The following is a 14,210-nucleotide window of genomic DNA, read 5'->3' as shown; positions in this document are numbered from 1 at the left end:
AAATGAAACGTTTTTCTTTGTTTTATAACAATATTATAAAACTTTATATAAACTTACATGGGGTATATTTTGCCATATAATTTTCTTTTGTACTTATCATTTTATCAAAATATTTGCAATGAGCAGGGTATTTAGTAAATTTTGAGTAGCATATGGGCCCGTAATTTAAAGATGACTGAAGCTACAATAAAGTAATGAAAACAAAAGTGGAAGTGATTTAAATAAACTATATTTTTTCCTTCTAAATTATTTTTATTGTTTTGCAGATATGTATTTGCAACAAACTGATTGATCAATTTAAAATAGAATATTAACTAATTTGGTTGAAGTAAAAGCAATAGAAAATATTTATTGTTTATTTATATTTGAAGCTTCTTTTGTTGAACTTTATTAGGAAGCTATAGGTTTTTGAAATTGTATTGTTGTTAGTGATAACTACTGTTTGGTATATAAAAGGTGCAAATAAAAGTGCATCTGAATAAATTGGCTGCCTTTGAAAATTTTGATGTTACAGAAGAATCCTACAAATATCATGGATTCAAAGAATGTTAAATGTGGAAGTAACTAGGGGATAAAAATTTGAGGAAAGTAAAATGTGGGAAGACTAACAATATCCTAGTTTAAAAACTTGAGGGAATGATTTGAACGCACTAGTGCAGAACTATTTTTTATTGACGAAAAAAGATGAAGTCCAACTCAGGACATTCGAGAGAAAGATAATGAGAAAATATATGAACCGGTGCAAGAGGAAGACAGCACATAGAGAATCAGGAAAAACGACGAGGTTAATGAATTGAATGAAGGGTATGATGAAGGTATAATATTGTAAGATTTGTGAAAAGTAAAAGACTGTCAGCACATAGAGAATCAGGAAAAACGACGAGGTTAATGAATTGAATGAAGGGTATGATGAAGGTATAATATTGTAAGATTTGTGAAAAGTAAAAGACTGTCATAGCTGGGATATGTCCAGAGACAAGAAGATACAAAAATAACAAAGAAAATATTACAATGGAAGCCGGTAGGGAGTGAAGACAACCTGAAAACCAGTGGCGGCTGGTCAGAATAAATTTTTTACACACGCTACACTGTTTTGTTTACTTTGCTTCGCGTTAGAGATATTGCAAAAAGTTATTTGAACAAGTTGTTCCAAATAATATTCTAACCCCACATACCAAATTTCAGCACAAAATTCGCACTTTTAGTTTTTTCATTATTTGTAGTCGGGATCCTAAAATCGCAGAGGAGGCTGCTGGCCGGAAAATCTCACTTGCTAATGCTCCGCGTAGCCAAGCAGCAGCGTTTAAGGGTGGTTTAAGGAGACCCGGTCTCCTCTTAGAGCTGCACATCGCTTAACGCACACGCTGCCCGGAGATCGGGCAAGTGATATTTTTCGGCCAGCAGCCTCCTCTGCGGATTTTAGGATCCTGACTACAAATAATGAAAAAACTAAAAGTGCGAATTTTGTGATGAAATTTGGTATGTGGGATTAGAATAATATTTGGAACAACTTGTTTAAATAAGTAAAATTTAATAAAAAATTTTGGTCTTGGTAAAAGGTATATTATTTTAAAAAGCCCTATAGGGCTACAAATATCGAACAAAAGGTTTTCGCTCTAAAAAGAGCATCATCAGTGTTGCAAGAACATGGTGAGCCAACCAAAAAATACGAAGGCCAAAGCCTTTCAAAAATGGACTAAAAGTCACATCAAAATGCTAACATAGCAAATTCCAAAGGATGGATATAATTCCTAAGGATACGGCCCCAGGATAACATATGACTCCCACACGTGGTAAGTGGGTCAAATGATCCACCATGTTCTTGCAACACTGATGATGCTCTTTTTAGAGCGAAAACGTTTTGTTCGATGTTTGTAGCCCTATAGGTAGGGTTACCATCCGTCCGGATTTCGCCCGGACAGTCCGGATTTGAAAGACATGTCCGGATTGGCGTCCGGATATGAGAAATGTCCGGATTTTTTTCTTTACTAAAAAAAATGGAAAACACTTAGCCCAACCGTGGGAAATTTCATTCCGCGCTAAATCAAATGGTTAAGACTACAAGGCTACCTGGAAAGAGATGGAAGAGAGCGCTTTAACTGTAGTCAGCGTTGTACCGAATTCTGTCAATGTTGATGAATTATTTGATGAGCGCTCGTCACTTCTCCAAGTTCTAAAAAAGCTGAAACCTAAATTTTCTAAAAGCAACGTTTCCTTTACAAATATTTTTAAAATAGTAGAATTCATCTTTTGTCTGCCTGATACTTCAGCTCCTACTGAACGTATCTTTTGGATGATGAATTTTATATGGACGGCTGAAAGAGGAAGATTATTATAGGAGGATTATTCCGAATTGCATGACAAAATAAAAAATGACAAGACACTTTTGAGAAAAATTATGTCTTCTGAAAAGTACGAAAGAAGATCATCCTATCCCTGGGCCCAGTAAAGACTAAGCATTTCGCATATATGTACAATGTAGAGGTAGTAATACAGTCAAATTCACATTTTACATTTTCTACAACCCCTTGGACTACCCCTGTCCGGATTTGGCATTAATAAATTATGGTAATCCTACCTATAGGGCTTTTTTAAAATAATATACCTTTTACCAAGCCAAAATTTTTTATTAAATTTTACTTGTAATTAATGGTATACAGCCAGCTACAGGAAATTCTTCCTTGTGGATTGTTTAAATAACTTTTTCCGATATCTGTAATGCAAAGCAAAATATCGGTAATTTACCTTGTTTTTGCATTCGCAAAGTAAGCCGCTTTTAGAATTAAAAAAATTCAGTTGAGTATCTTAAACAATGTAAACCTTCAACCTGTGTGGACTGCAAAACTTCAAATCTGTATTTATTTTGATATGCATATCTACTTACAGAGATAGAATTGTTAACAAATAAACGACACAGACTTTGGTAATACACTTTTACAATTATACTAACTATTTTTAAAATGATATGATATTATGAAATAATTATGAATTATGATGATATTATAAAATGTAAATAAGAAATGGTCAAAAAAATGGGGCCTTAAATTAGATTTTTTTGGCGGATTTTTTTTGCTGGTACAAATTTGTCTAGATAATTTACAGTAAGGTATTCTTTTTCTCATGATCAGCTTTCAGTGCGTCACAGTTTTTCGATTTCTTTCTAACGCATTAAATTGTATGTGACAGAAAAAAAGGCACGTCGGTGATTACATTTCGTCGGTGACATTTTTATAACATTTATTCTAGTTATTCTAGTTGTCGATAGATGGCGCCATAATAAAAAAATATTTTTTTTTAATTAGATAATAATATTACAAATATAATCTGTATAATTTATAAGACTATACAAATCAAAGAAAATACCATTTTATAAATGCAAGAAACACATTTGATTTGTTTTTTTTTTCTTCTTTATTGGCTTTGGATTACTTGATCCATTCAGCCACGGTAGATAATAAATTACTGTTTGCTACAATATTCCAAATATAATACATTACATTACATAATGCATTAGATACATGTGCGCACATATAATACTTATGCACGCACATACATACATACATATGTAGAGGTGGAAACATTTAATTGACCAGTAGGTATACTCCTCATTCATGGCCCTAACCGACTTAAATTAATTTACAAATAATTAAATCGACAAAAAAAACTACATGCTAATACTAAATACTAATACTAAATGCTAATAAATATGTTTTTTGTTACACAGCGCTAAGCCTTCAACCCGGTTCAACGCCGCGGAGGTTTACGCCCTCTTTGTGTTTTTAATTTTTTTTCTCTTTTTTATTTTATAATTTATTATACATTTTTTTTAATTAGATAATTTTTTTTTAATATTTTTTTTAATAAGATAATTTTTTTTTTAATATTTTTTTAAATTTTTTTTGTATACATATTTTTTTTTTAATTTTTTCAATATACATTTTTATACAATTCTATTTGTTTATTTGATTAATTTTTTATTTGACTTGTTTTTATTCCAAATTAAAAATAAAATGTGACAACTGTCAGATTTAACTAAAATGTCATGTTAGAATAAATGTCATTAATGTGTATTATCACGGACTTAGCCTTTTTCCTATCATTTGTTACGCACTGAAAAATGATCATGAAAAGGACAATATAGCCTCCCCTATTGAAAAAATCACGAGCCGTCACTGCTGAAAACCATGAATATATGACAATGAAGGAGAAGGGCACATGAGAGATCTGAATGAAAGGACATAGCCAGACAAAAGAAGAACAAGAAGTGCAGAACTATTTAGAGTGGCAGTCGCAGGGTCCACATTTCCAACCTTCGATAGAAGGTAGAACTTAAAGAAGATGAAGTAGCACCTGTAGGAAGAAGAAGCAAAAAGTCGACCGCATATTAGATGACTGGATGGTGTTGAGACCATCTAGGGGTATTAAAAATTATAAGATGGGACAGGTCGCCAGAAATTAAATAGAATTATGACGAATCTTGGAGCAGGCTAGGATCCATAAAGAATTGTCGAGCTAAAGATGATGGTGATGAATAAAATAAAATAAAGATAACCAAATGATAAAAGAGGGGAACGAGATTGACATGGGCTTGGTTTGATAATCTTAGCTACATATTAAAAAATAAAAAGTATCTTCAATATCCAAAAAAGAAACTGTTCAACCAGTACATTCTTTCCGTCCTTAATGGATGTCAAACTTGGACATTCACAAGAGTTAGGTAACATGGACAGAATATCGGCGACACAAAGAGCAATGGAAATGCAAATAATTAACATAGGTATGACTCAAAAGTTAAAGATACTACCAGCTAGTGATGTAAGAAGAGAATATTCTCAAGAGAATATTCTCGAGAACGAGAATATTCTCCAGAATATTCTCGGCCAGAATATTCTCGTTCTCGAGAATATTCTCTTGAGAGTTGCTGCGTCCTTAATCGTGCCAAGACGATACATAAAAAAGAAAAATGAAAAACGGAAAATGCGGATACGGCTTTTCTAAGTAAACGCGAAACAATGAGTAATTTAACTATGGAAATAATGCTAGACAATTATTTGTTTAAGAATTTTACAAGAATGTCAAAAAGTGATTTCGAACTATTAATAAATACGATAGGTCCAAGAATAGAGAAGAAAGATCAAACATGAGAAAAGCAATACCAATCTCAACAAGATTAGTAATTGTTATTTATATGTATATACTAAAAGTTTTAGTTTAATGTATTTATTCAGGGTGCACTACTTTTCCATTTTTCTCATAGTTCCAGAAGTATGCCAAGTACTGCATTAATAAACCTTATTGTGATTTCATTTGACCACGTATTCATCTTTTCTTTGTATGTTTTGTCAAAACCAAATTAAATTTCAACAGAGTACAGGAAATAAAGAGGAAATACAGAACAACATACAAAATTTTCCACAGCAGTTCGACCTTATCGGCAACGCATCAGACACTGCAATAGTGTTCAAATACCAGTAACAGTAAGATTTCGGCCACATGGCTCAGCCAAACGGCGATATTTTCATTTAGTGCAGTCACTCCGATTTCGTTCAACCTCCTTCGATTTTCATGAAAATTGGTGAGTACTTAGAGGATACTTCAAGGAACAAAGGTGACATGATGTCAACTTGCGCTTTTACCCTGGGGGTGGATGCCACCCCTTCTCGGGGGAGAAAATTATTTTATTAAAAATAATACCATAAATCGATAGAGGGACAAATTCTAAGCAAAATTTGTTATATAAAGTTATTAATTTAAATCAATACTTTTTGAGTTATTAAAGATCAAAGATTTTGTTTCTTCTTAAAAAAATGCATGTTTTAAAGCTGTTTTTCACGTATAACTCAAAAACTATAAGCTTTTACAAAAAAGGTATTATGTATTATCAAAATTGAAGATGTTAAAAAATTAAATACACTCCTTACTTAAAGACCTAAACTAATGTTAATTCAAAGTGAGTTATGGGTAATATTAATGTATATTTTTTTCGACGAGTACTCAAATCTAAGTATTTAAGTTTAAATAACGGGAAAACGATGCATTTTATAAAAAATATCTTTTAAACACGTGTCCAAGTATTTCGGAATACCTATCAAATGAGCTCCAGAAAAAGCTAATAGCATCAAAATTAAGGTTAAGTTATGATGAAAATAAGAGGACCCTTTCAGATTCTTTAGGAAAAAGTGAAAAATAAAACATACGCCATTTCCATAAAAATTAAAATTTATAGTAATCCTTACAAGAATTTCTTTATATGTATTAGCATAAGTAATCATTTCATTAATTTTGACCGGTTTAGGAGGCATATTTTTGAAAAAAAGATATAATTTAAAAAATCAGAATTTTTAAAATTATAGTAATTTTCATTTTCTTTTGATAATAACTCCAAAAATACTTAATATAATTACGTAAAAAATGATATATAATAAAATTTTAGTTTTTTGTATATCAAATATTTCACCTGTTTTATTATTTCTGTAGGGTAAAAAATAACCCGAGATAGAAACGTTTAAAGCTTAAATCTTGCTGCGAGAACCATGTAATCAGGGCCATTTAACCTTTTATTTTTAAGAAAGTAAGGAGTTAAAAGATTAAGTTCAACGTGGTTTAATAGCCCTTAGAATTAGCTTTCAAATCGTTTTTAGGTGAATCTGATATCTTAAAAATTAACGGAGGTATTAAAGAAAACAAAACATTTCTTGGAAAAAATTTTAAAAGATAAATTTTGAAAAAAAATTTGTAGCACAAATTTTAATGCTATCATCTTGTTCGGGGGCTCATTTAGTCATTTGATAGATATTTCTAAGTACTTTGACAAATATTTAATAAGTTTATGTTATAAAATGCATCATTTTCCCGTTATTTAAAGCTTGAATACTTAGATTTGAGCACACGCCGAAAAAAAATATACATTCAATTACCTATAACTCACTTTTAGTTAAAATTAAAAGGTTTTTCCAGTAAGTAGTTTATTTCACTTTTTATTAGCTTCAATTTTGGCAATAATAACTTTTTTGCAAAAATATATAGTTTTTGAGTTATTTATAAAAAATCGGCTAAAAACATGCATTTTTCTCACGAAAAATTAAAATATTTGATCTTTAATAACTCAAAAAGTTTTGATTTATTTTAATAACTTTATATAACAAATTTTGCTTAGAATTTGTCCCTCTGTGGAATTGTGGGGTCATTTTTAATAAAATCATTTTCACCCTCGAGAAGGGGTGACATCCACCCCCAGGGTAAAAGCGCAAGTTGGTACCATGTCACCTTTGTTCCTGGAGATATCCTCTAACCACTCACCAATTTTCATGTAAATCGATGGAGGTTCAACGAAATCGGAGGTAATAGCTCATATCCATCTTTAGTGACTGCACTAATTAGATGGCTGTAATGTTGCCAGAAACATACCAAATATTATATTTTCAGCAACATATTGCTTCAAAAACTATCCCGTCTAAATGCGCCTTTAGACGTAGACCAATCCATGACTGAGCTGATGACTCGTGAACAATAAAATCCCACAACTTCTCATCAGTACATTGAAATGCAGAATGTAGATGACCAGGATGAGCTAATGATAGAAATAGATTTTGAACCTGAGGCCTCATGTTTTTCTGATTAAATCACCACATCCATTACTTGCATTATTTGTTGTTAAGAAGAAACTTTCATTTTTTTATCAAATAAATTTTGTGTTCTCTATTGTTTTTGTACTTTACTTAAGCCGTCCTCTTGTACCTTACGGTGTCGAGGACTATCTGTTGTTTTTGTATTTTGTTTATATATATAGAACACTGTTGTTTAGTCTCATAATTTTGTACATAATTTCATGATTTTTAATACCCTATTTCATCTTCAACAATATCACTAAATGCGTCATATGGTTCATTCTCAGAAAAATCTCCATATCGAGAATATTCTCTGATTTTTCGTTCTCAAGAATTTTCCAACACTACTACCAGCCAAATAGCTAAATTAAAGTGAAATTTTGCTGGTCATAGTATTACACAAAAAGATGAAAGATGGTCTAAGAATATTACATATTGGAGACCCTGGACATCATCATCATCCTTTTTGCCTTATCCCTATGCGGGGTCGGCTTCCCTAATTGCATTTCTCCACACAATTCTATCCTGGGTCATATCAATATTAATCCGCTTTACCAACATGTCCTGCCTAATCGTCTCCCCCCACGTCTTCTTTGGTCTTCCTCTCCTACTCCTTCCAGGAATCTGCACTTCAGCTACTCTTCGTATTGGATGATTAACGTCTCGACGTTGAACATGACCAAACCATCTCAACCTATGCTCTCTCATTTTGGCATCAATTGGTGCCACACCTAGACTTCCCCTAATATACTCATTTTTAATTTTATCCTTTCTTGTCACTCCACTCATCCATCTAAGCATTCTCATCTTCGCTACATGTATTCGTTGTTCCTCTTTCTTTTTCACTGCCCAGCATTCAGTTCCGTACATCATAGCCGTTCTTATGGCTGTTTTATAGAATTTTCCTTTCAGCTTCATTGGAACTTTTCTGTCACACAACACACCACTCGCTTCCTTCCACTTCATCCATCCAGCCCTAATTCTACTGCATGCATCTCCATCTATTTCTCCATTACTCTGTAATACCGATCCCAGGTACTTAAAACTATTGCTTTTTACAATCAGTTCACCATCCAAAGATACCATTTTATTTGTAGTAACTCCATCTTTAAATGAACATTCCAAATACTCTGTCTTTGTCCTACTAAGTTTTAAACCTTTTTCCTCCAGAGCTCGTGTCCACTGTTCTAGTTTTTGTTCTAAGTCACTTTCACTATTTCCTACTAACACGGCATCATCAGCATACATTAAGCACCATGGAATGTTACCCTGTAGTTTCTCTGTTATCTGGTCCAAAACTAATGAGAATAAATACGTACTAAGCACTGAGCCTTGGTGCAATCCTACTTTGACATCAAATTTATCAGTGTCTCCCACACCTGTCCTAACATTAGTCGTTACTCCCTCATACATATCCCTCACAATCTTTACATATGCACCAGGGACTCCTTTTTTATTGAGTGGCCACCACAGAATCTCTCGAGGAACTCTATCATATGCTTTCTCAAGATCAATGAATACCATATGAGCGTTTATTTTACTCCTGAATTTTTCCATCAACTGCCTTATAACGAGAATTGCGTCTGTTGTTGATCTGCCCTGCATAAAGCCAAATTGATTCTCGGATATGTCGGTCTCTTCACGTATCCGTCTATCAATTATTCTCTCCCATATTTTCATGGTGTGGCTAAGCAGTTTTATAGCCCTGTAGTTTGTACACTGCTGTACATCTCCCTTGTTTTTGTAGACAGGTACTAGTATACTGCTTCTCCATTCGTCTGGCATTTGTCCAACTTCCATAATTCTATTAAATAAACCTGCTAGCCACCTCGTTCCTGTCTCTCCCAATGCTTTCCATACTTCCCCAGGAATATCATCTGGTCCTACCGCTTTTCCTTTCTTTATTTTTGAAGCACTTGAGCCACTTCCTCGTTTGTTATTTTGGTGACCATTGCTGCTACTGTTTCCGTTGACTCCACAGGCTGTCTGTCAAATCCTTTATTTAATAAGCTGTCAAAGTACTTTCTCCATCTCTTTTTGACATCCTTTTCGTGAACTAGTATTTTATTATTTTCATCTCGGATACATCCAATCTGATTAAAATCTTTTGCTTTCTTTGCTCTCTGTTTGGCTATTTTATATATCTTCGTTTCTCCTTCCCTGGTATCAAGTTGATCGTATAGGTTTGAATACGCTTCTGCTTTAGCTTTTGCTACTGCTACTTTCGCTTCCTTTTTCGCGACCATATAGTTTTGAAGATCTGTGTTGGATCTGGTTTCTTGCCACTTTTTATATAATTTTCCCGTCTCTTTTATTTTTCCTTGAACTTCGTTTGACCACCACCAAGTCTCTTTATCCTCAAACTTTTTTCCTGACGTTTTCCCCAGTATTTCAATAGCAGTCTCTCTAATACTACTGGCCATTTTTCTCCATATAAACAATACATATAAACATATGGACATATAAACGAAAATGGGGGAGACCATAGATGACTTGGGTAGATAACCTGAACCACCACGCTGACTCGAGACAGAGGAAGGTGGAGAAGGACAATGGTAGATGCCTAAAGGCTAATAGATAGGTAGATGGAAGGTGAGTGAACAATGGTGCAGAAAATGAAAAATGGAAGGAAAACCGCCATCCATGTCTTTTGTGAAATACTTAGTTACATGCAGTGGCGGATTCAAAGGGGGTGTCACGAGGGTCATGACCTCCCCAAGGCGAAAATAAATATCAATTCAATAATCCTAAAAAAAGAAAAACCGGGAGCCGTCAAACAAAAAAAAATTTAGGCCAATCCAAAAGATAATTGAAAACCCACTTATCCTAGGGGTGGTAAGACTAAGTGACCTTGCATCAGAGAAAAGCAGTTAAATAACCCTCAAGATCCATAAAAAGACCAGAAGTCTTCCTCTTGGACTTTAATTAAAAGACAGGATTTGGAGCCACAGAATATGTTCTAAATTCGGTACAAAGTTCTCACATGTCTCAAAGATAAGTGGTATTGTCTAACTTGTAAGAAGAAGACTACATTTCATTTTAATCTTAATGTTTATAAGTAGAAACAAAACTTTTAAAATAATGTAGGCAGATAAGATTATATATTTTTAACGATTCACTTAAATTTATGTATTGTGGTTTATAAAGTTATGAAGAGCGTAAAGTTTACGCTCATTGCGTGATGAATATTAAAAAAAAACTTATGTCGAAAGGAACATAAAAATCTTTTATTACGAGACTATCAACAAATCGTGGCTCTTTCTGATAGTTTATGATTTTCCGAGACAGTTAATGGTTATACATATATTTTGATCGGTGCTAGGTATTTTTCTCGTTTTTAAGTTGTCATATTTTTGCCAATTTTCTACAGGAAAGTATGTAAGTGTATTTTGTCCAGAAAAAATTCTGTACTGATAAGTAAAAAGGTCTTGAGTAAAAAATATCAATTTTGAGTTTTTTAGTACGTTAAAAAATCGATAAAATGTAATAGAAATAGACTGATTTTCATCTAGTATTAAGTTCAACTAAGCGTTGAAATTAAATCGCTTTTCATCACTTTTTATCCATTTTTTAGAGTACTAAAGAACTTGCCATAATCGATATTTTTGACTTCAGTCCTTTTTGTTTTTCAGTACACAATATTATTGACCGATATATGCATTGAAAATTATACAGCATTACACTTCTTACTATATGGTTTCTTTTCTTTTCTTTTCTTACATTTGTTGACAGTGATGGCTGGTGATAATTTTGTTAAGGAGGGGAGGGGGGCAATCGCTGATTCCAGAATACACTAAATATATTACTCCCCGTTTTAAACATAACAACTCAAAATGTTAAAATTTTACAGCAGAGCGAAAAAAATATTTCAGTTAGTATACATTAAATTTTTCTATCAATATTTTACCTGTAACAACTGGACTAGAGCAAGATAGGAAAAATAACTGAAAAAGAAGTAATAAGCTTCGAATGTATGATGGATTACAATTCTTCAGAAGGTTTTCAGTCCAGTCAGACCATTATCAGTGAATCATGCTATTTTCAGTTAAAACTAGCCCACATTTTGGACCCATGAAGAAGGACCAAATCTGGTTAAAGGGGATCTAGCTTTTCTGATGCGTCCTCTTATCTCTTGGTTGTGGTCCATTCTTTAATTATTATATGATGTCGAAGTAGTTATAGTCACTCTTTCTACAGGGATTAGGTTGACATATAATTGATCTTCGGTTATCTTTTTCTTGCTAATGATCATATGCTTTGTCTTCTTTGGTGCCATACTATGGTGTCATCTACGTATCTGATGTTGTTTAGACGGTACGCAGTAAAAATTTCGGTACAGAGATTTCTACTAAGTCTCTCCAGTTAAAAAATAGCGACCAGAATTGTTTTCGATTTCTAAGTGCTTTTTCGGCTTCGTTTCGTGGGGTAACTGCCAAATATCATGGTGGACTATTTTGAGTGATTAACCCCATATTTTTTATCTTGCATTTATTATTTTTTTGCCTCTTTAGTTCATGTCATATAATAAACAAAACTGAAGTATTTTTCGTTATTAATATTAATACTTATCTTTCTTATCTTTAGGTATAAAATAATCAATAGTTTTATTTTAGATGGAGTGTTACCAAAAACCTTAAGCGATGGCTAGATTACTTTCATTTACAACGATAGTGCTTTTACTATCTATTTTCGGTTCGTTTGCTGCTGGGGCTACTTTCTTTCGAAGGGGAAGAATACTTCATCCAGAAAAAGATCCAGAACCTAGCAAGTATGAAAGATGGTTTACTCAAAATCTGGACCATTTTAACCCTAACGATGAGCGGACCTGGCAACAGGTAAAATTCTATATAAGATTATATGATTAAATTTACATGGTTACTGAATACTTTACAACTTACATACTTTCAGCTTATTGACTAAAAATGCTAAATTTTTAAACAATAGCGGTGGAGTATACAAAATCCAAAACAAAACCGATTATGTTTAGTATTAGTTTAATAGGGAACTTGCATAAAATTTTAAATCCGGAAAAAATGCTATAAATCGCAACAGAACATAATCTAAAACATATAGGTATCAAAGAAAAAAAGTTGTTTTTGTCTTTCGTTTGGCCCCTAAAGACGATTAAAATCGAGTGAACATTCAAATTATAGCAGGCAGCCCAAAATGCGCCCTTATTGGTCGTGACGTCGTATCATTATACTATTTGAAGCCCTCGCCATTAATTCATTAGGTTTGGCATTCGTTCTGACACTCAGTTTTTATAAATATTTTGATAGTTCTTTCCTTTCCTTCAAAAACTGTATCAATCTCCAATCTCAACAAACTGGTATATTGGCGAGGAACCGCAAAGTGGGCGACGCCTGGTGGCAAATTTGAAAAGCATCAACTCGAGGAAAACATTGACTTTGTCATTAATTTGTGTACATATTTGCGGTCAGTTTATGTTGTAATTAACAATGAATTCGACTTAAAATCGTTATTTATGAAACAGTTCGTGAAGTATGCTTTTTGCGAACGCACGCGATGTTTAGAGCACGAGCGACAACGGAGCGAGTGCTATACTTCGCGTAAGTTCGCAAAAAGTACTTCACGCACAGTTTCATACAATATTTTATCTACGATAAACAAATAAAAAAACTGTAACTCTTCGTCACTGGAATTCATTTCTATTCTACAATTTTTAGAACTTTGACATTTAAAAATTCTAATTTCTTTCAAACCACAAAACTGTCAAAATTTTTGTTGTAATTTATTGCTCATTATGTCATCACCATGACAACGCGAAAGTTAAGGATATTTGATTATATGTATGAAAGTGTGCCAAAAACAGTGCGAAAAAGTAAATCCCATTTAAAATACATTGTTACTTCACGCACACTTTAAACCCTTCACGCACTGCTATCTATAATGACAGTTTTCACAAACTAAAAACTTATACATAATATGACACAGAGTAGATAAAAACTATTGCAGTGCTCCTCAGTATTCATTCCTATTATACTCTACGTAGTGACGTAAAGTAACTAATTCCAAATCACACATTTTGTTAATTTAACGTTTGTATTAAACGTTGTATTTTTGAATGTCTAAGCGACTGCAAAATTAAATAAATAAATAAAATGCAGTATATATTCTGTACATAGAATGTACATTGTTTTACAAAATATTCCGACCACCTCATAATTTCCAAAACACAATATTTATAAAATAAATTTACCTACTTAGTTTGCAGTTTTTATTTAAGAGGATGGGTACGTATTTTCGGCTGCAATGCTATTCAAATGGGGATTCATTTTTGTCGAATCCTGAGAAAACTAATAAGTATTTTTAAAAAATTTAAACGCAGAATGAAAGATTACGTTATTGGCGAGGGCCGAAAGTCCCTGAGAACTTCTATAATGTTTATTTGAATAAGTTACAGGGGTGAAAAACTAAAAGAAAATTTAGTGTGATATTTAATTTAAAATATCTCATTCAAAATAAACTTTTTATTTATTCTAAGGGACTTTCGGCCCTCGGTAATAATATAGTCTTTCATTCTGCGTTTAAATTTTTCAAAAATATTTATTGGTTTTTTCAGGATTCGAAAAAAATGAACAC

The 14,210-nt window shown here is 32.8% G+C and overlaps 1 protein-coding gene across 1 annotated transcript in view; it reads left to right on the top strand.

Moving 5' to 3' along the window:
• Positions 1–14,210, top strand: part of LOC126889391 (putative serine protease F56F10.1) — a 90,204-nt gene that overhangs the window by 3,113 nt on the left and 72,881 nt on the right. Inside the window, exon 2 of the mRNA XM_050657651.1 lies at positions 12,221–12,442. Within this exon, the coding sequence (XP_050513608.1) occupies positions 12,248–12,442 (195 nt within the window). The 5' untranslated portion in view covers positions 12,221–12,247. The remainder of the gene's footprint in view (positions 1–12,220; positions 12,443–14,210) is intronic.

Source organism: Diabrotica virgifera, chromosome 8 (assembly GCF_917563875.1).
Source record: "Diabrotica virgifera virgifera chromosome 8, PGI_DIABVI_V3a".
NCBI classification, from domain to species: Eukaryota; Metazoa; Arthropoda; class Insecta; order Coleoptera; family Chrysomelidae; genus Diabrotica; species Diabrotica virgifera.
This window is presented reverse-complemented; position numbering and strand designations above follow the sequence as displayed.